This window comes from Pinus tabuliformis, chromosome 7, assembly GCF_031772625.1.
Source record: "Pinus tabuliformis cultivar Carrire ecotype Pingquan chromosome 7, CPIR1, whole genome shotgun sequence".
Classification (NCBI taxonomy): Eukaryota; Viridiplantae; Streptophyta; class Pinopsida; order Pinales; family Pinaceae; genus Pinus; species Pinus tabuliformis.
Window position 1 is genome coordinate 1,116,635,497 of NC_142293.1, and position 25,861 is coordinate 1,116,661,357.

At 37.6% G+C, this 25,861-nt stretch overlaps 1 protein-coding gene across 1 annotated transcript; it reads left to right on the forward strand.

The window, feature by feature from the left end:
• Positions 1-25,474, forward strand: LOC149251435 (disease resistance protein RUN1-like). Its single transcript, XM_089453882.1, has 2 exons — positions 1-322; positions 24,207-25,474. The coding sequence occupies exons 1-2, from the start codon at positions 1-3 to the stop codon at positions 25,472-25,474; spliced, it is 1,590 nt and encodes a 529-aa protein (XP_089310008.1).
• The last annotated feature ends 387 nt before the right edge of the window (positions 25,475-25,861 follow it).

Here is a 25,861-nt window from a genome sequence, read left to right on the forward strand (position 1 = left end):
ATGTCTATCTTGCAGAAATTGGGTTATACATCCTTCAAAGAATTCGGAGGGAGTCTACTTGAAGAGTCAGAAAGAATAACACAAGGATTTGTAGAATGTGGCAAAAGGTTGTTTGAAACAAGGGATGCTCTTCGTGCCTTGGTTAAGGAAGGGGTTCCTGATATGGGGGAAGCTCTTCGACTTGCAAAGGAAGGAGACTTGATTGAAGCAGAATTCAAGGAGCTCGAGATAAGACAGAAGGAATTGAGGCATCTCATAGCCTTGAAGAGGGAGGCTGAAGCTGAGAAAGAACTTCTTCAACCCGGTTGGGCAATGGAGCAAGGTGAAGTTGCAGATTGTGCCAACAAGGAAGAGGAAGCCGTGATAGAGGAAGATGCTGCAGACTTGAACATGATGGAGGATAAACTTGAGGCTGATCAAGTTGAACCAGGATCGTACAGTTTGTCAACATGTATGGATGAGGTCACTCACATGGAGGAGCCTCATGATGACGAAATAAGTGATGATACTTGTGTTTCATTTGGGCATTTGGGAGATGGACCATGTGCAGGAAAGGGCAAAGCCAGTTTGCCAATGCTAGGGAGGATCTCACCATGGATGACTATGATGGAACCTTGTATGGAGAAGCAAGGATTGTCAAACGTTGCAGGGCTTGTTGGGGCTACTTGTGACCTTGTGATGGAAGGTGCAAGAACCCGAGACAAGGGTGGAACTTGATGATCGTTGCGGAGGATTGGGTCATGCTTTAGCCACTTTGGCTAAGTGCCCGGCATGACTCATGGACAGATTGAGGAGGGCACACACTTGTGATGTTTTGGGTGGGCTTCTCATGGCCGAAACCAAGAGGTAGTCTTGGTGGACACTTTGGTGAAGGAGCTATGGTGAAGGGACTCATGACATGATGATGCAATGATGGGATGGTTGAGTGACCGAGTTCACTAAACCGAAGTTTGAAGACTTGGATGAGATGGCCAGATGTTGTGATGTGTCTACTTGGTTGGACTACATGGGCAGCTTAGTCATGGACATCAGGTTGGAGACTTGAAGACATGGAGCATGGCAGAGACCTATGCAAGGACATTGTGTGGAAGCACTTGTAGAGATGTCAAGGGACATCCTAACAAGGTGCTAGGGCAGGAATGTTATGCAGGAGGACTTGCTAGTGTGACATGGGAACTTGAGGATGGCACATTGCAGATGATGAAGAGGACTTCATGGACCTGAATGGGGCACATCAAGAGTTGATAAGATTGGAGACTTGAGGATGGCACATTGCAGATGATGAAGAGGACTTCATGGACCTGAATGGGGCACATCGAGAGTCGGTTTGATGAGATGGTCTCTTCACGTTGAGGAGGCACACGTATGGATGATGATGCAGGGATGGCTTGGCATCAAGCATCATGACATGTTGCAGATGAGGTGGATGGAGTTTCCATGGACCTGAGCATGGATTATGGAGATACATACTTTGGTATGGTGAGCTTGGTGGCAGTTGGTCACTAGGCCGAGACATGGTGGAGACAGTGGTTCTACATATGTTGCAGTGATGTTTGCCTTATGTGGAGGAGTCAACATCATGGATGATGGTATGTTGTCGAGGACGACAACGATTTCAGGTGGAGGAGAATGTAAGGCCTCCGGGTGATTGCGCGACGGGCGCCGGGCGAAGGCGTGCACAAGGGCACGCGGGCGGGCGCGCGGGCGCATGGCGGGCGCGGGCTGAACGGGCGTGCGGTCACATTGCGACAAAACTTACGACAAGGATGCGACGATAGTGTGACGAAAGACGAACACATGCAAAAACGACTAAGTATTAAACGACATTTATATGCGTTGGAGAGAAGGCTTGCAAGCCGACTTGCAAGATGGTTCATGAGCGTATATGAGTGGCTTTGAGCATCGGCTAAGGGGGCTGCACACCCAATGTAAGCCACACATGATGCAAGTTAGCATGCGTATATATACATGAGCATGAGAGCTCATTAATCCAACGAACATTCGCTTGAAGACTCTCGCATAAAGACAAGGGTAAAAGGTGCGAAGTCCTAGAAGAATATGCGCATATCTCATGCGCATAAGGATTAAGGACTTTGGGAAGTTGTCTTATGTGAACGGTGGGCAAGTGTGCCGCGGTTGAGGAGGTTCTAGTGGATGGTTTTATGCAGGATTTGGTAGGAAGGTTGAGTGGCTCGGGTGAGCACTCCTTCTTATGCAAAGGTGCATGAAATGTTGTAAAAGGCAGGTGGCCTGTCTTTTGTAAAAATTGGTTAAGTGTGAGACTTGGTTCGGCCAAGACACAGTTGTTGTAAAATATGATATTCTTGATATAATAAAATTGTCGGGCAGAATTTCTGGGAGTTTCCCCTCCCTTTGTACTTGATTATTGGTGATGTTCTCGGTTTGTTGTACATGGTTAATGATTGAGAATGATCTTCTTTAAAGTATAAAGGATAACTCTTTACTTGGTTGCAAGAAAACATAAGTTAAAGTAAGTTTATGTTGGAGTAGGCGTAGCCCATAAATGTTAGTATTGTTAAAAATAAAGCCTTCGGTGGTGCCGCACCTCGCTACAAGCAGTTGGAAGATCACCGCAGGTGTAGGGGCATGACACCCAGGGTGGAAATTACAGATTCTATAGAGGTGCAGTGATTTTTCTAACACCCCCGTCAAACGCAGCTCGGGGGTATCAAACCTAGGTCCAAGCTTTGATACCATGTGAAGGTTTTTTGTTACACCAAAACCCACACAAGTATTGGTAAACATTCCAAACCAGTAACTAGGATCCCCAGGGTGGAAATTATGGATTCTATGGAGGTGCGGTGATTTTTCCAACAGTCTAGACTGACCTTTTGCCTATTTCTTGCCCATTACAATACCAAGGGGCAGGTTTCCAATCAGTTTCTAATCACTTTGGTGTTGATGGTGCAACTCTTTCATTATTTCCCAACCATGCAAGGATTTTGGTATTCTTCTGTGTTATAGGTGGTGGTTTTGCTCGGGTTATTACTGCCTTTGCTGCTGTGAAGGTTATTAGCATGTTTTTTTATCCATTTTGGATCTAGTATTTTCTACGTCCTTCATGCTCTAGTTTCTCCGGTGTAAGGGGGTGCTCCAGTGATCAGATTTCCAAAAAATTTGACGACTTTTGAACTTTCTCTTAGCGGGCGATTGGGATCATTATTTCTGATATGACATGGGTCTATATTATCTCACATTAATCTGAGCTACCTACTAACGCACTGGGTCATGGGTGCATACCTGTTTATCCTTGCGATCGGGCACTATTTCTTTTTGGATTACGAGGTACATTTTTCCATATCAGGTCTTCGATTTTGCAGTGTTTGCCCTCGACTCACATGATCCAGGTTAATATATGTGCCGGCACTCACATTCTCCCTGTGGATTGTGGATCCCGAAAAATTCTCACAGGATTTCTGTTCATTTTGCGGGGCGCCTGACCTACCTTCTCTACCTCTTATTAATGCGGTGGATCACTGACGCAGGGGCACGAAGCTTGAAGATAAAATACTTTGAATTTTATTCAAAAAATACAAAAAAAAATACAAGCAAAGGAGTGAGATCCTTTAGCTGTCATTTTACAAAGAGTTTTAGATAGGATTTGAGCTAGAATTTAGGGATTTGAACTATCTTGTAATTAATTCAAGTAGTTCGGCTTAGTTGAGATTCTTGAGGAGAATATCATGGAAATTATATATTATCTAGGATTAGACAGACTTAATCCATTGATTTAGTATTTGATTGTTATATGTACAGGTATTTATGTATGTTTTGAATTAGTAGAAAGCGATTTTGACAGATTTTGGCTCGATTTTGGTTAAAGAGAATTGGAATGTAAAATTTGGAATTTCTCTGTATCTCTATGAATACTATGCATGAATGTTCGAATCCTAAAGGTTTTAATTTCCTTTAAAATATTTCTGAGTTTTGTTAATTTCTACTTTATTTTGTATAATCTTTTGTTGTCGCATCTAAATCTTCACTCACTCGATATTTAAATCATTTAAAGACAAACTAAACTTGGCAGAAGTGCCAAGACTGGCAAGGAAACTTGATAAATTCGTTAGAAACCCAAGAGAAGATCTGAATCATCCGATTGAGCAAATCGTATAGATCTAATGGTCCTCGCATGCCAATAAGCACAGACGTTAATCAAAATAGTAGAGCAGTATTAGTAGGTGTAAGCAGTATCTTGCGCGGTCAAAAGGTGGTAAGTGGTATTCTACAATTTTACACAATTACGCTTAGTGGGTGACACGCAACATGAGAAAACTACTTTTCTCAAGTGCCCTCAACCTGATATTGGTCGTGCAAGAATTCACACGAGATTTCGCGATAACCACTGAATCGGGGGGGATTAATCGGCAGTGGAGATCGACCAAGCTAGTTGGCGAGCAGGTGACGCGATAACCGTCAGTATGAGGAATGAGATTGACGACGAAGATTTAATGCACTGAATGTTTGTGGAGTGACGGACGCGATAAGGTTATGAACTGGGGTTTTAAATCCTTTTAGTTCAGTTGAAAAATTGAAGTTTTTCCATATATCAGGTAAATTAAACAATTCTGCTATTTTAGCAGAATCGCTAAAATTGGAGGTTGATGACTGATACTCCAAGGAAAACCCGAGAAGAAGTTCCACTTGAAATTGAAGTAATCATTTCTATTTTTGAATGGTTATCCTTAACACCCGCAACCAGCCCACCAATAGTGATCAGAGCAGATTATTGACATTGAGTAGGATCTCAAAGATCAGAAAAAGAAATCCAACATGGCTTTCAGAGTTGGAGGAAGAAGTGGTGGTGGTCAAAGAAGAGGAAGACCAGTTGCAAATGATGAAGTGTCGGAAGCTATGTAACAGATGCAAGCTAGATTAGAAGTAGTGGAAATGGGAAATCAAAGAGATGCAGGTGTTGTTGATGTCAGTGAGCCTAAAGTTGAAGTTTCAAAAGAAGAGGAACCTATAGAAATTACTCTTGAAATGAGATTCTTTAAATCAGTGTTGGTATCCACATCTAAACCCAGACTTGAGGTTTCAGTTTATACAGGAGGTTTAAACCATGAGGAGTTGATATACTGGATTAATGACATGGATAAATTCTTTGATTATGAAGAAATGGAAGAAGGAAAGAGAGTGAAATTTTCTCTCGTAAAATTGAATGGACAAGCAACACTTTGGTGGGATGGAGTGCACGGAGAAAAAATGAGACTTGGTAAGCAGCCAATTGAAAATTGGAATAGGATAGTGGCAAAGTTGAGAGGTAAGTTTTTTCCAAGTGATTATCAACTTTCATTATTTGGACAGATGCAAATTCTTAGGCAAAGGTCTTTGACTGAAAGAATACACAGAGGGATTTTACAAAGTGAGCATAAGAGTTGGACAAATTCAAGATACAGATGAGAAGGTTGAAAGATATATAAATGGTCTCAAAACGGAGGTCCAAGATGAGATAAGTGTGTTGTCTCCTAAAATACTAGAAGAGGCTTATCAGATGGTATTGAACGCTAAAGAAAAAATCACGAATAAGCAATCTGCTAGAAGTAGAGGTACTTTCCAAGGAAGAGGAAGTCAAGGTGGTAGAGGAAGATCTACAACACCTAGAGAATTGGACCTATCAGTAGCTCGAGTTAGCATACACCCACAGAAGGTGATCCAAGTGACAGAAGGAGTTTTTTAAGAGGAAGAGGACGTAGAAGCAGAGTAAGAGAAATCACATGTTACAGATGTAACAAGTTGGGACACAGAGCTTATGAGTGCCCAAAAAATGTAGAAACAAATCAAAGAAAAGTAATTGTTACTCAGACTAAAGAGGAAGCAGTAAAGGTGCCAAAAGAAGAAAATGTACTAGAGAAAGGGGAATCTGTTATGAAACCAGCTCAAGAAAAGATAGAAAAGATAGATCAACGCCTTAGAATTCAGCCTCTTTGAGGGGGCAACCTCCTTTACATTACATAAATGAACAATTCTTGGATGATACAAATGACAAAACCTCCTTTCTATATATAGGAGTCTAAGGAGTCACAATATAATCCATCCGACCTAACAATAATAATATAAGGCCACAAAAATAACAATAGAGGGATTCTATGGGGCACAGAAATAACAACATGGGGGTAATAGGGGCACAACAATATAAATAAGGGGTATAACTACAATAGTAATGGGGTAATCACTAGTATTATAGGGACCCAACATGCCCCTCTCCTTCAAAAAAGTGTTCTCCTCAACGCTTCAGTAGTTCTGGATACTTCTACATAAAATTCTCATCCTCCCATGTGGAATCTTCAACGGATAAGTTCTTCCACTTGATAAGATACTCTGAAATTGACCGATTTCGTAGCTGTCGAGTTCTTGTTTCTGTGACTGCTTCCGGTTCCAATATAATTTTTCCTTCCTCGTCACGTTCTGGCAATATTGTTTAAACTGGGAGCTTGTCACCTATAACCTTCTTTAAACATGAAACATGGAAAATTGGGTGCAATCGAGAAGCTGCAAGAAGCTCCAATTTGTATGCCATAGTACCAATCTTTTGCAACACCTTGTACAGACCATAATACTTTGGTGATAATTTATTATCCTTCTTAGCTTGCTTTATGGACATTCGCTTATATGGTTGTAGCCGTAGGAATACCCAATCACCTACATCAAAACTTCTTTCACTGCGATGTTGATCTGCCTTTTGTTTCATTCTATTTTGTGCCAACACAAGGTTATCCTTTAAGAGTTGGAGGACTTGTTGTTGATGTTCGATGTGATTTTCCACTGCCTGAACCTTAGAATTTTCTCTCAAATATGATGTGATGGATGGTGGTTGATACCCATAAAGTGCCATAAATGGGGTCATTTTTGTTGCTGTATGGAAGGAAGTGTTATACCACCATTCAACCAGAGGCAACCAATTGACCCATTGTGTCTATTTATCATATACAAAGCAACGAAGATATCCTTCCAAACATTTGTTTGCTATTTCAATTTGCCCATCAGATTGAGGATGATAAGATGAGCTATGAGCTAACTGAGTACCAAGACAAGAAAATAATTCTGTCCAAAAATTTCCAGTGAAAATGGGATCTCTGTCACTTACAAGAATCTTTGGGTTTCCATGTAGCTTTTGAATTGTTTCCATAAATGCAGTAGAAACTGCACTGGCTTTAAATGGATGTGATAATGCACAAAAGTGTGCATACTTGGTAAGTCTGTCAACTACCACCATGATGACACTCTTTCCCTCAGACTTGGGTAAACCTGTGATAAAATCCATTGAAACCTCCTCCCAACGTTGGCTTGAAATGGATAAAGGTTGCAATAGACTCGGTGTCTTAATTGTTTCAACTTTATTTTTTTTGCAAACCAAACATTCCGCCACAAACTTTTGAATATCTGATTTAAGGCCATCCCAAAAAAATTCCTTCTTAACCCTGTGGTAAGTTTTTAAAAATCCTCAGTGCCCTCCTAAGGGAGAAGTGTGCAATTCCATAAGAATCTTTTGTTTTAGCTCGGAATTCTTACAGAGTTATAAGCGATCTTTGTACCATAATGAATGATTTTGCCAGCTAAATGTATCAGACCTACTGGAATCTTGTTGTAGCTTTCGAATAAGTGCCCACACTTCTTCATCATTCTTCCATTCCTCCCTTGCTTCGTTTATCCAATCTGGTTGGACAATAGAAATGGCGCACAACAATGCTTCCACATCCTCATCCTTTCTTGGGAGTACATCTGCCACCACATTTTGATTCCCTTTTTTGTAGATGATTTCAAAGTCATAACCCAACATCTTTGTGACCCACTTTTGTTGCTCTTCAGAGTATAATCTTTGTTCTAAAAAGTATTTAAGGCTATCATGATCCATTTTTACCTTGAAGTGTCTTCCCATTAGGTAGGGTCGCCATTTCTTAAGTGCATGGAGTATTTCCAACATTTCCTTCTCATAAATAGCTTTGCTTAAAAACTTTCCTTTGATTGGACGACTTTCAAAAGCAATGGGTCTTTCATCTTGCATTAGAACAGCACCAATTCCATTTCCTGAAGCATCACATTCCGCAATAAAGGTTTTTGTGAAGTCCGGTGTAGCTAAGACTGGTGCTTGGCACATTGCCTCTTTAAGATGTTCAAAGGCCTTTGTTGCTTCCGGAGTCCATGAAAATGAATCTTTTTTCAATAATGTTGTTAGAGGTGCTGCTATTCTCCCATAATTCTTAACAAACTTGTGATAATAACCTGTCAACCCAAGAAATCCTCGCAGATGCTTTATGGATGTGGGGATTTTCCATTCCTTAATGGCTTTAATTTTGCTAGGGTCTACCTTAACTCCTTCATGAGATACAATATGACCCAAATATTCCACCTCCTAGACTCCAAAGAAACATTTGGATCTTTTTGCATATAATTGTTTCTCTTCCAATAGTTGTAGCACCCTGTCAATATGTTCAACATGATCCTTCCAAGACTTGTTGTAGATTAGTATATCATCAAAAAATACTAACGCAAATTTTCTAAGGAATGGTTTGAAAATTGAATTCATCAAACCTTGAAATGTTGAAGGTGCATTAGTAAGGCCAAAAGGCATGACCAAAAATTCATAATGACCCTCATGAGTTCTAAATGATGTTTTTGGAATGTCTTCAATCTTCATTATGATTTGATGATATCCCGAACGAAAATCCAACTTGGTGAAGTAAATTGATCCATGCAATTCATCCCGTAATTCATCAATGACAGGAATGGGGAACTTATCTTTAATAGTGAGCTTGTTGAGCTCCCTATAATCCGGACACATGTGCCATGATCCATCCTTCTTGTGCACCAATACTACTGGAGCAGAGAAAGAACTTTGACTTGGTTGAATTATACCAGCCTCTAGCATTTCTGCAACCATACGTTCAATTTCACTTTTTTGGGCATAGGGATATTTGTATGACCTGATGTTTGGAGGAAAACTTCCTGGAATCAGATGAATAGCATGATCATGATCACGCATAGGTGGGAGACCTTTAGGCATCTCAAATACCTTGGAATGCTTGTCTACGACTTTTCGGAGATCTAGAGAAATAGATGATTCCGATGTGGAAACATCTAGCGAACATAATTGTGCAATTACACCTATTTGCTCCTTTTTTAGAAGCTTTGTCATACCATTAGAGCTGATTATCTTTCTTGGTTTCCCTGCAATACCCCTTAATTCAACTTCCTTTCCTTCCATAGAAAATTTGATGAAAAGTTCTTGAAAATTAAAAGCTATTGTACCCAAGGATTGTAGCCATTGGACTTCTAGTACAACATCAACACCTCCCATTGGAATGGAAAGCATTGGGCTAGTCAATACATATTCTCCCATGGATAGATTGATATTATGGCACCTTCCAGAGCAATTTATTGTTCCTCCATTTGAGATCATCACTTGACACTCTCATGCTGGATATAGGAAGCAATGCAATTTTTTTGCTACCCTACAATGAATAAAATTGTGGGTGCTTCCTGAATCAATCAACACTATTACCTTTTTCTTCTTGATTTGTCCTTCTATCTTGACGGTTTGAGGAGTGGTAATTCCCGCCAATGCATTACAATATATGGTCGGATTTATTTTTTCTTCATCTAGGCTTTGTTCCTGGAGTATATCTTCTTCGTTTGACCTTTCTTGCTCCTTTTCTTCTTCCTCTTCACAATCTATGTAGAATAATTTCTTCTCAGCACACTTATGACCTTTAGTGTATTTGCTATCACAATTGTAACAAAGCCCTTTTGCTCTTTTTTCTTCCAATTGTTGTGGTGTCAACCTTATAGGTTGTGGAAGACTAGGGGAAACAACACTTCCGTCTTTATAGTTGTGAGTGGTATGCTTCCTGGTTGCCATAATTTTACTTTCCATTTTTCTTGCTAACCTGAATGCCTTCTCTAATGAATCAGGTTCCCAAAGGCGAACATCATGTTGGATATTATCCTTTAAAGACCCTATGAACACATCAATCCTATGCTCCTCTGGAATATCTTTTACCCTTATGTTCAATTTTTGGAACTCCTCAATGTGCTCCATTACTGAACCCTTTTGTTTGAGACTTATCAATTGGCTAAAAAAAGTGTTGCTTTTTGTATCTTCATAATGTGCTATCAATTCTTCCGTAAAAATTACCCAAGTGATAAATTTTTTACGAGAGCAAAGCCATTGATACCATACAAACTGATTTGGTTCCAAATATACAGTTTCCATACGTACCTTTTGTGTGTTTTGCACATTATTGAGATCGAAGAACTGCTCCATCTGTAATATCCATGTGGCGGGATCCTTGCCATCAAACTTCCTCATATCGATTTTTGGAATATGGTGGGTCTTAGATCCAACATTAGATTCTATGGAATCATGATTAACATTACTTTTGTTCACATCATGAGTTTCCTTTACAACCTTTTCACCATTAGTAAGTATTTCTTGTATAAAATTTGTCAAATCTGTCTTCAAATCTGCCATGTCTGTCTTCAAATCTGTCTTCAAATCTACCATGTCTCTCTTCAAATCTGTCTTCGAATCATCCATCTTAGCTTCCATGCCCTTAAACTTAGATTCCACACCATTTATCTTAGATTCCAAGTCATTTATCTTAGATTCCACGGCATTTATCTTAGCTTCTGTTAGCTTTTGTTAGCGTGACATTTGTTGCACTTGTTCTTGTAATTTTGATATATCATGTATCATTTCTTCCTCTTCTTCATGAGTCATGCTAGAGCTTTCAGGTTCCTTACTGGGTGTTTGCATTTTCTTTCCTCGGGGCATCAGTTACCGATAATAAGGCTTTACTATGCCCTTTGAATTCCGTTAAACCAAGCTTACACAAAAGTTAAAAAAAAAAACTACACACCTTTTTTCACTTTATAGAAGCCTGATATTGAATCTGATGTATCTCTGTAATTGCAGATTATCCAGTTCTGAAATTGTGATCTATAGTAGCCTTCTGTGTCCTCTTTCTAATGCCACAAGTTTGACCCAAATTGGATTCTCCAAGGAAGCGTTATATGAAATTTCCCACAGTGACTCGCTTTTAGACTAGTCCAGTAGAGCGAACTTGTACGACATGCCACAAGTCACTATTTCCACCTTTGGATCTGAAACACACATACAAGAAACTAAAGTTTGTCCTCTTTCTTTACCTTCTTATGAAATTTCAATCCAATCCGCAGAGAAAAAGTTATGACGATTTTTCCCAGGTCACATGTTTTAAATGTAATTCAGGAGTCTGCAAAAATACCAAATTCCTTAGATCAGATCTCCACAAATATCGCGTTAAAAGATCTGAAATTCAGAACCAAGGTTCAGCGCGATTTCTTCTCAAACGGGTTTTTTTTGCGACTTCTGAAACGTCCCAGAAAAAAAGTTATAGCGAAAATTCCACGATGACCTGTTTGGAGCAGTGAAACCCTAGAATCCAAAGCTCTAATACCAAATGTTATGAAACCAACTCAAGAAAAGATAGAAAAGATAGATCAACGACTTAGAATTCAACCTTTTCGAGGGGGCAACCTCCTTTACATTACATAAATGAACAATTCTTGGATGATACAAATGACAAAACCTCCTTTCTATATATAGGAGTCTAAGGAGTCACAATATAATCCAGCTGACCTAACAATAATAATATAAGGCCACAAAAATAACAATAGAGGGATTATATGGGGCACAGAAATAACAACATGGGGGTAATAGGGGCACAACAATATAAATAAGGGGTATAACTACAATAGTAATGGGGTAATCACTAGTATTATAAGGACCCAACAGAATCTTTGGTAGTTAAAAATGTTTTGTTAACGCCAGCAAAGGAAGTTGTTGAACCAGTGTAGAGAAGGACTTTGTTCAGGACTGTGTGCAAGATTCAAGAAAAATGTTGTGAAATGGTAATTGATAGTGGAAACACCAATAATTTGGTCTCTACAAAAGTGGTGGAAAAGTTGAAATTAAAGACAAAGAAACATCCAACACCTTACAAGGTGTCATGGCTTCAAAAGGACATCAGTTGTTAGTGAAAGAATAATGTGAAGTGGAGTTGCAATTGGGCAAATACAAAGAAATTTTTTTGTGTGATGTGATGCCTATGGATGTATGTCACATATTGCTAGGAAGACCTTGGCAGTATGGCAAAGGAGCTATGCATAATGGGAAAAAGAACACATACAAATTTGGTAAAGATGGTATTAATCATACATTGCTACCTATGGAAGAAGACGATGCACCAAGAAAATCTAATCCAAAGACTCTATTGCTAAGTGGAAAAGAATACTTGCAGCAGATTGAAGAGAATGAGGTAAATTTTGCATTGATTTGCAAACCCAAGGTATTAATTACTTCCACTAAAATTTCTGATTTGCCAATTGAAGTCCAAGAGATGCTGGAAAATTATTGTGATATCATTGTAGATGATTTGCCTAATCAGCTACGACCCATTAGAAAAATCAATGATCATATAGATTTCATTGCAGGGGAAAATCTGCCAAATAAAGCAGCTTACAGGATGACTCTGACAGAAAATGAAGAAATCAGAAAACACATTCAGGAATTGTTAGATAAAGGACCGGTTAGAGAGAGTTTGAGTCCTTATGCAGTGCCAACAATGTTGAGTCCAAATAAATATGGAGGCTAGAGAATGTGCACTGATTCAAGAGCAATCAACAAAATAACAATTAGGTACAGATTTCTTTTACCTGGAATTTAAGATTTGATGGATTGTTTAAGTGGAGCAAGATATTTTACAAAGCTGGATTTAAAAAGTGGGTATCATCAAATAAGGATTAAAGAAAGAGATGAATGGAAAACTTCTTTTAAAACAAATGAAGGACTGTATGAATGGATGGTAATGCCTTTTGGGTTATCAAATGCTCCTAGTACATTTATGAGACTTATGAATGAAGTGTTGAAAGAATCTATTGGTAAATTTGTAATAGTATATCTGGATGATATATTTGTTTATAGTAGACCTAAAGAGGAATATATGAGACATTTGAATTATGTCTTACAGAAGTTGCGACAAGAAAAGTTACTGTTAAATTTAAAGAAATGTTCATTCATGAAGGAAGGGTTGGTATATTTGGGCTATGTTGTTTCTGTTGATGGATTAAAGATGGATCGAGAAAAGATAAAGGTGATCATAGCGTGGCTTTCACTGAAAAGTGTTTTTGAGGTAAGAATTTTTCATGGTCTTGCTAATTTTTATAGAAAATTCATAAGGAATTTTAGTAATATCAATGCTTCTATTATTGACACTATAAAGAAGGATAAATAGTGGAGTGTTGATGCAAAAAAGAAATTCCAACTGTTGAAAAGAAAGATCACAGAAAAGCCTATTTTAATTTTTCCTGATTTTAATAAACCTTTTCAAGTGAAATGTGATGCTAGTGTAGAAGCTATTGGCACTATTTTAAGTCAGGAGGAAAAACCTGTAGCTTATTTCAGTGAAAAATTAAATGAATCGAAGAAGAAATATTCTTCTTATGATAAGGAATTTTATGCAGTTCTGCGGTCATTGAAAAAGTGGAGACATTACTTGATGTCTAAGGAGTTTATATTGTATTCATACAATCATGCATTAAAGTACGTTATGCAACAACCAAAGCTTAGTCAGAAACATGAAAAATGGGTAGAATATCTTCAAAGTTTTAATTTTGTATTAAAACATATAAATGGTCAATTAAACAAGGTAGCAAATGCCTTCAGTAGAGAAATAATTTTAGTTCAATAAAGTCAAATTCAAGTGTTGGGTTTTGATTTTCTTAAAGAATTATATGAGAAAGATTTAGATTTTAAGGAGGAATTTGAAGCTTGTTAAAATCTTGTTTTGTTAGACATAAGTAAGTGGCTAGATTTTTTCTTGAAAGAAGGATTGTTGTTTAGAAGAAATTAGTTGTGCATACCAAATTGCTCTATGAGGGAAAATTTAATCAAGGAGAAACATAGTGGTGGACTTGGAGGACATTTCGGTGCAGACAAGACTTAGGAGTAGTTGAATCGGTTTTATTTCTGGCCAAAGATGAGATCTGAAGTGGAGAAGTGTGTAAAAAATTGTAAAGTTTGTCAATATGAAAAGGGAAGGAGCCAAAACATAGGTCTGTATGTTCCATTACCTATTCCATATAGAGCTTGGGATATGGTATGTATGGATTTGGTTTTGGGTTTACCAGAAACTCAAAGAGGAAATGATTCAATTTATGTTGTGGTTGACAGATTTTCTAAAATTGCACACTTTATTCCTGTAAGAACCATAATCCTATTATTAGAGCCTTTATTTCGTTATACACTAACATATCTATTTTCCTGTTAATTTATAAATAATAAAAGGAGCTTGCTGACCTTTTCACATATCTTTAAACATTTAACATCTAATCATTTTATCATAAGCAACATAAATGAAGGTGAGCATTCCATTGATATCAACTTAACAAGAGTAGTCCATGGAAAAATACCTGTTCCAGCGGTTGATGACGATACCTTTGTCTGATAGCTCCAGCTGAACGCTCCTTCTGGCCGACCCAACTGGATTTACCTCCCAGCCAACTAGGAAATAAATTCCTAGCCCAGGAAACCTCCACAGGTTCCCTAGCCCTCCGTGCCCAAGTCCAACCAGATATAGTGTGTCCTCAAGAAGAATGTGCAAAACTAGATAATGATACTTTCCTCCTCTCAAACCCAAGAAACCTCCACAGGTTTCCAAGGTCTCCCAAAATCATAACAAGGCCAAACAATCACAACCAACCCCCACAATCCTAAGCAAGACTCCACCCCCCTTCTTCCTTCCCCCTTCCCTTTTATACCCTCTTTCCTCAACCACCTCTCATTACTGTCATTAACTCTCACCCATCCTTGGTTGACTTCTCTTCCAAGCTAGAGTACATTTGGAATTGTGATATGAATTTAAAATTGAGAATCTAATGGGGAAGGATCATGTCTTCACCCAAGTAAATCTGAAAAGTACATTTGGGAATGTGAAGTGTAATTACATGGGGAGGACTATGTCTTCTCCCAATTAAATGTGAGGGTACATTGGGGAATGTGAAATGAATAAATATATATTGATGATAAGATGGAGAGGACTTTGTCTTCTCCTTAGTAAATGTGAGGGTACATTGGGGAATGTGAAATGAATAAATATATTTTGAATTAATGGAAGGAGACCATATCCTACACAATATTCAAATTGAGAAGGTAAGTGGGGAATTTGAATAATGGAAATCATAAATTTATTTTAGACCAATATTTCTCAATATTTTCAGATAATGTAAATATTAACACAATTTGTAGGATAAGATTTAAGTGGGGCATTACATACACCCCTCCTTCAGAAAACTTCGTCCCGAAGTTAGAATGAAAAGATACAAGGAGTTTGAAAGCATAGCAAACCAGAAAGAGTTATAGCATTAAATTTGATAAGTCAGACAATGACATTACTTCCCATCAAGAGTTTCCAACTGATCTATATCCTCCTATCCACCTTGACCTACTTCCGTTCCCACCCTATCCATCCTCTGCTGCTCTATCAGTGGCAACGGCCATACTAACCACTGATAAAACCGACATGGTGGAAGCGTCAAATACCTCGACCGAACTTTCCCCAGCAGGCATCTGGCAATCGTCATCACACGTCTGGGGGGAGCGTTCAGCTGTCCTCCCCACGATTTCAGGTTTCGGAGGATACACGATGGGAAACACCTCCACCCCTCCTTCATAGCACGGACCACACTACAGAGCTGGTTGGACTTGTCATCGAATAATCGAGTCAGGTCGTCTTGCCACCTGTCATTTGCATTTTACTCATGTCATAAGAGTGCATATCAAGTAGATAACAAATGTAATAGAACAATGTACATTGTACCTTTCCTCATTGGTCATCTCGACCTTCCCCAATGGAATAGTATATCTTGGTTATCATATGGTTCTTTCCAACCTGTAGTTTAGTTCTCATCCATGCATATATACAACCACAAAATAGATCTAGGTACATGATCTTAAACATCATGTTTATTAAGCCCAGTGTCCACGTGTCAATTTTTGTTGTTCATACTGGAAATAAATCTTACATTAGATAAATCATAATTTCACTAAGTCATTGATTAGATAAATCTTATCTATATAAGCCTATACGATGCAACAATAACTTTGACAAGTCATGCACTAGATAAATTGTAACCAAGTAAGTCATACATTTCGTCATACATCCAACATGTCCATCATCAATATCCGATCCATCAATCGATTTTCACGTGTCCAACCAAATGTATATAATGTTCATAAATAACATGGAGCTGCAAAATAGAACCTTAACATAGGTGGCTATCTATGTTAAAATGGGCATCATAAATGCTCATGTGACATCCTTGTGGAACCCCTCAATAACAATTAGAGTTGAAACAGATTCAACTGTCCATCATGGAAAATAGAATTTGAACCCGTATATGCTATAAGGTTGTACCAAAACCAAGATAATAGCAAGCAACAAATTAGTGCACTATCAATTCCACTAGGAGGTGTTAGTATAAGTTTTATGCATATAATTTCTTTAAAACCTTAGTGAATAGATAAGTCCCAATCTTCCAAACCCATTTAATTAATCTTGAAAATAAAATAAAAACTCCAAACTTCAGAACTGTTTCCAACATGATTTTCATACTTTATTTTTTGTAAATTGAGAGGAATGTCCTGTAAATTTCAAAAGGTTCAAATTTATTATATATTTAATTATTGTTTACTAGTACTAAAACAATCTTGTGATATATATTGTAGCTCACAATATGACCAGACAATTGAAAAATAATTAAATGAACAGAATAATTTCCTTTTCCCTGTTGCTATTAGTATTTCCTCTAAATGGCACCGCATTTCTAAAGATGCCTACTCCTTTCATAAGTGGCCAGTGACCACAAAGTTGCGAAGAAAGTTGAGGGTCTTTTATCCAAAACCAGCAACACATTACTTTTCACGATATTTTTATTCAACACTAGAATAAGGGTAAATGTGTATCCTAATATTTTCACTAGAAAATTCTACCCCACTAGACCATCTTTGTAAGGCCTCCATCTGTTATGCACCATGCAATAATTGTTGGCATTAGCTTGCTATTCAACTTCCTAAATCTTTCCAAGATAACCCTTGCATACTTGGTTCGAGATATAAAGATACTTTCATTTGTTTGTTCGACTTTAATACCAAAAAAAAATATCTCAATAAGCCCATTTTTGTTATTACAAATTCTTTCTCGACTGCTAATCTAGATTCTTCTATGGATAGATTATTTCCTGTAAAAATAAAATCATCTACATACAAGCAAATAATTATAATTTCACCTTCATTGCTAACTTTGATAATTTCATATTCATTGCTAACTTTTATGTAAACTGTTTGGCTTCTTGCTACTTTTACTAAAACCATTGCTCAATAGTTACGGGTCAATGCAGTTATACCAAGCATTTGGCAACTGCTTGAACCCACACAATGCTTTTCTTAACTTATACGTCATTGGGAAAAGTTGATTTTACATCCATTTGATGGACTTATCATTTGTATTGAGCTACTATTGCCATGACAACTATAACAGTTTCCATTCTTTGTACAAGAGCAAAGGTTGGATTATATTCTCTTCCATATTGTCGTTTGCACCCTTGACTACAAGTTGTGCTTTGTGCCTTTCAATTATGCATTATACATCATTCCTGGGTTTATAAACTCACCTCACACTAATAACTCCTTTTTCTGCTAGAAGATTTACTATCTCTCACGTCTCATTTTTTTCTCAATTGTTTGGATTTCTTCATCCATGTCATCACACCATTTTCTTTCTTTTACTACATTCTCAAAATAAATAGAATCAGATTAAAAAAAAAATATAGCAAAATTCACAAAGTCATTATCATCACCTTCACACTTGGATATCTCATATATTTCTTACAAGTAGAAAAGAGTCTTCATCTTGATGCACCAGATACCATTTTCCCATCAAGCTATGGTACACTACTAGCCATCTCAAAACTGCAAAATAAACACCAAAAAGCCTCCCAATCTTCTTCTCCATTCATACCTTTTACTTCTCTTTTGCATATAACGATGAATAATCTTCTTCTCTATTCATACCTTTTACTTCTCTTTTACATATATAGATAAAACAGCTCTGCAAGTTTAGAAACTAACTTCCACGATTCTAATTTAATTGTCAATAAAGTTTCAGGATCCATAGTTTGAGTAAATGAAAAATGTTACGCTGGTAATAATAAAAAGAAAGAATATATTCATAAACCCAGCACTTCAATTATCATCGAAATTTAGAAAAAAAGAACTAGGAGAAATAAAACACAACCATCTAAAATTTCCTAAGTAATGGATCAGTATATAAATCATGGTTGAGGCCACCATAAGTTGTTAGATTCGAAGGCTGATATCGATACTCGAATTGGTCGTTGAGACATGCGAGGCCCAGGGAATCTCAATCGCCAGACTATCAATTTCCCATTCCAGTTATATATCGATATATTCATTTTCCGATCCATTACCATTACCAACCCACTGCTATTAACTGCTACTGAGTCCAATAATGGAATGCTGCATTTTGCCAAACGGTTCTTTTTTTTTTTTTTTTTTTTTTTACATCACACCATACTTCTGCTTCATTCAACTTCCATATGCGAACAGAGTCATGGCCCTTGTGCTCCACTAGCACCACTTGCCCATTGTAATCCCCTAAATTTTCAGGACTAATCCTTTTGCATCTCTGTGGCAACGGGATTTCTGTCCACAGCCCGTCGGCAATATTGAAGGCTACCATGAGATTAGGGATGGGATTCGGGGAATTGGGAGGCAGAGACACCCAGTAAAACTTGCCATTACAGAAGATACCCTTTCCAGTAGGCAAAACTATACCTATATTAATGCTGTTAGAGCCAAAGTTTGAAACTTGGTGTTCAATTTTTTTATTTTTTTCTCAGATGAAAAAAAGCGATATATTCCTTATTTGTAAGTTACATATTCTTCATGGCCATGCATCTCAAACAGTAGCAGTACAGAGAGATTTAACCGAGCAAAACTGCGATCATGCATCATAAATTGTCCCTATAGACAGTCCAGGAATCAAAATCGAAATCTATTCTATACTAATCGTTGATTGCACGATATATCTTAATATTTCAGTATAGCATGTCTAGCATGCTGATAGACAATATGTAGCACATCTGTATTGTTGTCACTACCTGTAAAACAAGGTAAAAAAACAGAGAAGATCAATTTGCTATAAAAAAAAAAGGAGGAGAATGTCCGGTTTAGAAGTTATCCGGGTAATGGCAGAATCCCGGCCTCCAACCAAGTCTCGTACATCTTTATCTCTATGTGGAGACCATCCAGTTTTTCCATGATGCCTTTTTTTGGAGAGACCGTCAGCCTCTGTATTGAAGTCCTTGCTGATATGCTGTATGGAGGAGCGTTGTAATGAACTCCAGATTGTAGTGATCTGTTGTAACCAACCTTGTAGGGAGGATTTGCAGATAATAGCCTTGCCTCTGACATAGTCTATGACGACTTTTGAGTCACCATAGATATGAACAGATGAAATATCCAAAATGCCATGGCCTAGGCCTTTGTGTTGGTGTTCAATATGTCTCTTTGAAAACTTAAAATTCTGATTTGTTACTGTACCTTTTCCCATGTGCTTTCCAGATGTGGATATGCGGTTTTATTTACTATTTGAATCTATTCTGAACTACAATTCACTATACAATAGTTGCGTCCATCAACATGGTGTGAGTTAATTAAATTCTAGTTTCAGTTGATTAATAATTGTAGACAACAAATTACAGTTTCAGTTGATTAATAATTGTCTCCAATTATTCACCATACTTCCATAATTATATTCACCATTATTTATATAAAATTGGACTGATTTGCTTGTGAATCAATAGGGTGATGAATAAGTCAATTTGCGGACATGACAACCCCTTCCACGCCTCCAAAACTCGATATATGATAAGTCTTTGGAGAAATACAGATGCTAATTTCTCAGGCATTCAGACTTCGAGAAAATATGTTGCCTCTTTATCATCGCTACGGTCATGTCATTCACCTATTCTACAATCAGAGTTGGCCTCGGTATCGCTAAAGTAGTAGGTTCATCTTAAGCTTCCACTCATTCATCTCTCCTTAGCAGATCATTCATCATGGAAACTTGAGTCCAGGCGTTGGATTCTGAATCATAAATACACATCACAATTCTTCTCCTGCTACTAGAATATCTGCCCAGCAGGAGAGTGCAACGCCTTGTGGAACAATCGAAAGCCAATCCATTGAAAACGAAAGCCGGTATTGGAGGACGAGGCAGCTGTACCCAATTCCTGGTACTTGGGAATGCCTATGGAAAGATCCAACATATCCCCTTTTCTATGACAACAGAAGATGCCCTTGCAAGTATTCACAATGACGTGATTGAGCAAAGGAACTTTGTACATGTCTGAACTGCGTTCTTCTATAACCCAAGAATCCACGTCATCTTTTGGATTCCAATGGATCTGAAATAAAAAAAACCCAGGGGTGGAGTACAGCGACCAAATTGGAACCAGTCCTTCGAAGGCATCACGGGAAGACAGTAGATGTTTCCACTGTTTGCACACAGTCCTCATTTTGCCAAGAACCCTAATGGGCAGCCTCGCTAAAATCATATGCAACAACTCTTTTGGGATCCTTTGCCATATTTCAGCTTCCATTGCTACAATATTTCTCTTCCACATAAAAAGAAATATATATATATATATATATATATATATATATATATATATATATATATATATATATATATATATATATATATATAGATATATATATATATATGCTAGTTGATAGAAGTAGAAAAGATAAATAGTCTTAAAATGCAATGTGCTAGTCGGGTTAGGATTTAAGATCTGCTGACAGGTCCATGGTTTACCAGTGCCATATAAAATTCATCACCTTCTGTGCCCATAATTCATATTTTAATAACATTGTGTTATGTTCTCCCTTCTTGCCACAACCACTAATATTATGTAGTCTTTGGTCTTAGACACCTGTGGTGTATGAGCGTTGTCCCAGTAAGGATGATGATCAACAATGTTTGATTTCCTATGCACATATCTTTCTCATAACAAACTAGTCGGTTCATTACAGAGGGTATAGAGAACTCTCGATCATTGCACCACCGAGGCATGGTAGAGACAGAGTACTGAAATCAACAGTGGAAGGACAAACCCATCCCAGTTCAGAGCAAAGGAGACCAACTCAGATTAGTCCAAAACTTTTTGAATGCTGACCTGGACATGCCATCGCTTTGTTCTATTCTTTTGTTGTAATCTTTAGGGTTGCATTGCTGTGTTTTTTTTGAATTTTATGTGAAATGTTGCATAGTATACAAGCGATCTTGTCCCATAGGCTGGTTGGCCTTGCAGAAGGTTTAATAAAATCTTATCTATCAATCTATCTTTGCAGTTTTGTCAAACATCCAATCTTTTTATCTTTTCCATCATTTTCCCTCTCATTCCACTATATTCCTTTATTTCTGCACTCTTTGTTTGTTTTCGTGTATTTATATAGAAGGAATTCATGATACTGAAGTTATAGACAGGTTTGGAAATTACCATTAATCCATGGGGAAGAATATACTCCTTGTAAACTGAGATGGAAGGTTTTTGGGTCTAAGTAGATTTAGTTGTTGTCTCCATATATATATTGATGCTGGAAGCATATGAAGACTGAGTTAACATAAGCCTATATAAAATATATGTTACCCATGTTTCACTCAAACACAGGGAGGGCTAAATATAATGTGGTTGCCTAAGAACCAAATTCCTTTAGGAAACAGCTGCTATCAACATGGTTCATGCAAATGTAATGTAAAGCAACAATGAGGTCGTCATTGAGGTTTTTGCTGTAAAAGACTGAATGACATAAGAACAAAAATAATCCTACATGAGGGCTTGGTATTCTACTATACATAAATATAAAGTCAGTAACGTCAGATGGAAGCAACAACTCACACCCTTTCAGAATCATGAAAAATGGTGATCAAACACATGTGCCTATCTAGTTGCTATGGTTTAGATCAAATTAAATGTTTGTAGATATATCTATCATAATGAATGCATACCAAGCGGTAAGAGGTATAATCTTGGGAGGATCTTCTTAATTTAAACCTAAAGACAACTTTGTCCCACTTTTACTTGACTAGGCAGAAATCGTCTCCCACCTTAAGATACAACACGTTTAGCTTGATAATGCAAACTGGAGGGATTCCAAAGTTGTCCAATTTCTTGCCTGAACCACATTGCTTCTTATAACAATAATCAGCGTTGCATTGAGTTATTGTTCACCTTCAATTAAAGAGTAACAGATTGACAGTTAATTATGTTATCTATAACGTTGAAAGTTTTTCTTTGTTGGACTCTTCTATATGTAACTGCACAAATGTATATGATGTCTTGAAAAGCTTTTTTTTTTTTTTTCGAATTTTGAACTTGCCTGTGAATAGGAGGATTTTGGTTGGGTAGCTGAAGCAACAGAGGAAAGCATCTTTATTTAATAAGTAGTGCATATCTTGAATAGTCATATTTGCAAGCTTCTAACGTCATCTTTTGTCTTCATTTGTGTTAACCTTGCTACAGATGTAGTACTTGTAAGATCATTCCCTTTCTATTCCATGTTCTTTAAAATTAATGATATTCTGAAATTCTACAGAACTTCTCATTCTTTCTTCATAAGTAGCTCGGATAATGAATAAAAATGAAGTTATCTCCATCTGGTAGAATTTTTTTTTTGGTCATAATACTTGAAATCATCAACTATTACTACTAGGAAACAGATTTCATCTGCAGACAATTTGCATGACTGATGTCCAACAACATTCATTGATTTAGGTCCTTTGCACTAACTAATTTATCTGGCCCTACGCCAAACGAGCTTGGAAATCTTCATGAATTGATTTTATTTGTGCTTGTCCCTCCTAATAATTCATGGTTACACATTATTACGTGGCTAACTTTTGTACTCGTTGTGAGGAGTATCTTTGGAATAGTGCTCCTTTAATCTTTGGCATGTTAAAGTAAATCCATATGGTTAGTTTGAGCATGTCTGTAACAGCCTCACTATGCCTCCTTCCACACTGTTCAACCCCTCGTTTTTTTTTTTTTTTTTTTTCTTTTCTTTTCTTGACTCCATCAATCCACCATCCCATTTAATTTTAAAGCATATCTTATCTTTCACATTCTTTTCTAGGGAATGCCCCCTTGAACAAGAGGAGAGCCAGACTAAAGTGAGAGGAAGAGTTGTTGCAGTGACAATGAGCAACCTTCCTACTTGCTTATAGGGTTGCATTATTTTTTTTTTTTTTTTTGTTGGACTTTAAATATATTTAAGCGTGGATCTGGAAAGTCACACATAGAACTAACAATATCTTTGTTTGCAGGCAAATTTGGGACAAACCTCATGCAATGACATGTAATGGAAAGTTTGATGTCCATCCATGTATGCAAGCAACATGGGTTTTAGTTTTGCATCTTTGGTGCACATTATAGTTGGAAGAAGTGCCAGTCCATTTGATCATAGATCTCTCCAATTGTTGCAAGAAGACTGGGGAGAGCAACTTATCTCTGGCTTTCTGTTTATTTGTCTCTCATTCATTCAAGTGTTGAAGAGTAAAATAACAGCAAACTCAATTTTGCCAAAAAGATCCATGAACTAAATAACGTCCCTGGAAAAGTACCTTTCCACAATCAATCTGCACCTTGTAGTTGTAGCAGACAGCATTCATACCATTTCAGACACTAATTACACATTAAATTGATCTCAACAGTGATGGATGTCAGTGGGAATAATTAATAGTCCTGTCTCTGCAGCACCACTTTAACCAGTAAACTAACAGTGACTAAGTCCAAGTCCTGACTAATTCTTTTCAAGTATGATTTGTTGCAAGAACCTGGTAACTTAAGGTAATTGCATATGTCTTTCACCATTTCATTTTCAAGTTATTAACTGCAATTTGTAACAAAGGCATTCGCGAATCACGATAAATTGAACTAAAATAACTACAGCAATTTTTTCTTCGAAGTAGATTATTTAACATGAACCATGTCTGATCAAATATATTAAATTGGCATTCTTGGAAATAATTCAATAAGTAATTCAATATTGCATTCACAAATCTCAGGAGAAGTTCAGGTCGTGGGCATAGTCGGCTTAGGCGGAGTCGGCAAGACAACTTTGGCCATAGAGTTTTTCAATAGAAAGAAATCACAGTATAATAAATCTTACTTTTTATCAGATGTAAGAGAAAATGCAAGAATCTCATTACATTCCTTGCAGAGTAAACTTCTGAAGGGTTTGTTTGGTGTTGATCGGCAAATAGACAACATTCATCAAGGTACAGAGATGGTTAGACAATTTCTCTCATCTTCTAAAATATTTTTAATTTTAGATGACATAGATCATGTGAACCAGGTAGATGCCCTTTTACCGGATATAAATGTCTTAGATAAGGATAGCTTAATTTTGATTACATCTCGGGATGAAGGTGTCCTAAAGAGGTCAGGGGTGAAAGAGTCATCCATGTATAGGTTAACAGGCCTTCCTTACCAACATTCGCAAGAGCTCTTTTGCTTATATGCCTTCTGTCAGCCCTATCCACACCCGGGATTTGAGGATCTGGTAAATAAGTTTCTAATGGCATGTGATGGATTGCCCCTATCGTTAGTAGTGTTTGGGTCACTTCTCTCTGGAAATAACGACAAATCTTATTGGGAGGCCATACTTCGCCGATTAGAACTTCCCAATGAGATAAAGATTAAATTAAAAATTAGTTATGATGAACTTAGCAATGAGGAACGACAGATATTTTTAGATATAGCCTGTTTTTTCATAGGAAAAAACAAAAATAGTGCCATAACAGTATGGAACGGGTCAAGGTGGGAAGGCTCGTTGGGGTTTAAAAATTTACAGCTCAAATGCCTTGCAAAAGTAGACGATGAAGATGTTATACATATGCATGATCACCTCCGTGATTTGGGAAGAGAGATTGCAGAGACTGAATTCCCGCGCCGTCTTTGGCGTCCCACCGGGAACATTAATGATTGGCTGCACCAGCAATCATCTGTTATAATGGAAGCACGCGGAATCAGAATGCTTCCTCAAGGGGATAGTATCGAACGATTGGAGACGAGGTCACAAATGTTGTCATGTTACCAATGGTGGAGTCAGCAGTTGTTGGGGAACTTCTTGATGGAGCTTTGCATTAGTCTGTCCAATTGTTTTCTTGGTTTTGATGCCATGAATTTGAAACTTGTTGAGGCTGAAGGGCATCTGCTGGATCGTATTTTGCGGGTGCGCTCGCCAAATCTCATATGGCTTTCCTGGCGTGATTGTCCCTACAAGTGCATACCTTCGTGGATTACAACTAAGAATTTAAGGGTGTGGGTTTAGTGGGCTTTGGGTCCATATTTTGAACTAAAGCTCTGATACCATGTGTAAGAACCATAATCCTATTATTAGAGCCTTTATTTCGTTATACACTAACATATCTATTTTCCTGTTAATTTATAAATAATAAAAGGAGCTTCCTGACCTTTTCACATATCTTTAAACATTTAACATCTAATCAATTTATCATAAGCAACATAAATGAAGGTGAGCATTCCATTGATATCAACTTAACAAGAGTAGTCCATGGAAAAATACCTATTCCGGCGGTTGATGACGATACCTTTGTCTGATAGCTCCAGCTGAACGCTCCTTCTGGCCGACCCAACCGGATTTACCTCCCATCCAACTAGGAAATAAATTCCTAGCCCAGGAAACCTCCACAGGTTC

Coding starts and splice junctions, on each gene's coding strand:
- LOC149251435 (XM_089453882.1), top strand. CDS start 1: ATGTCTATCTTGCAGAAATTGGGTTATACATCCTTCAAAGAATTCGGA. Junction 323..24,206: donor CGGTTGGGCAATGGAGCAAG/GTGAAGTTGCAG, acceptor CACAAATCTCAG/GAGAAGTTCAGGTCGTGGGC.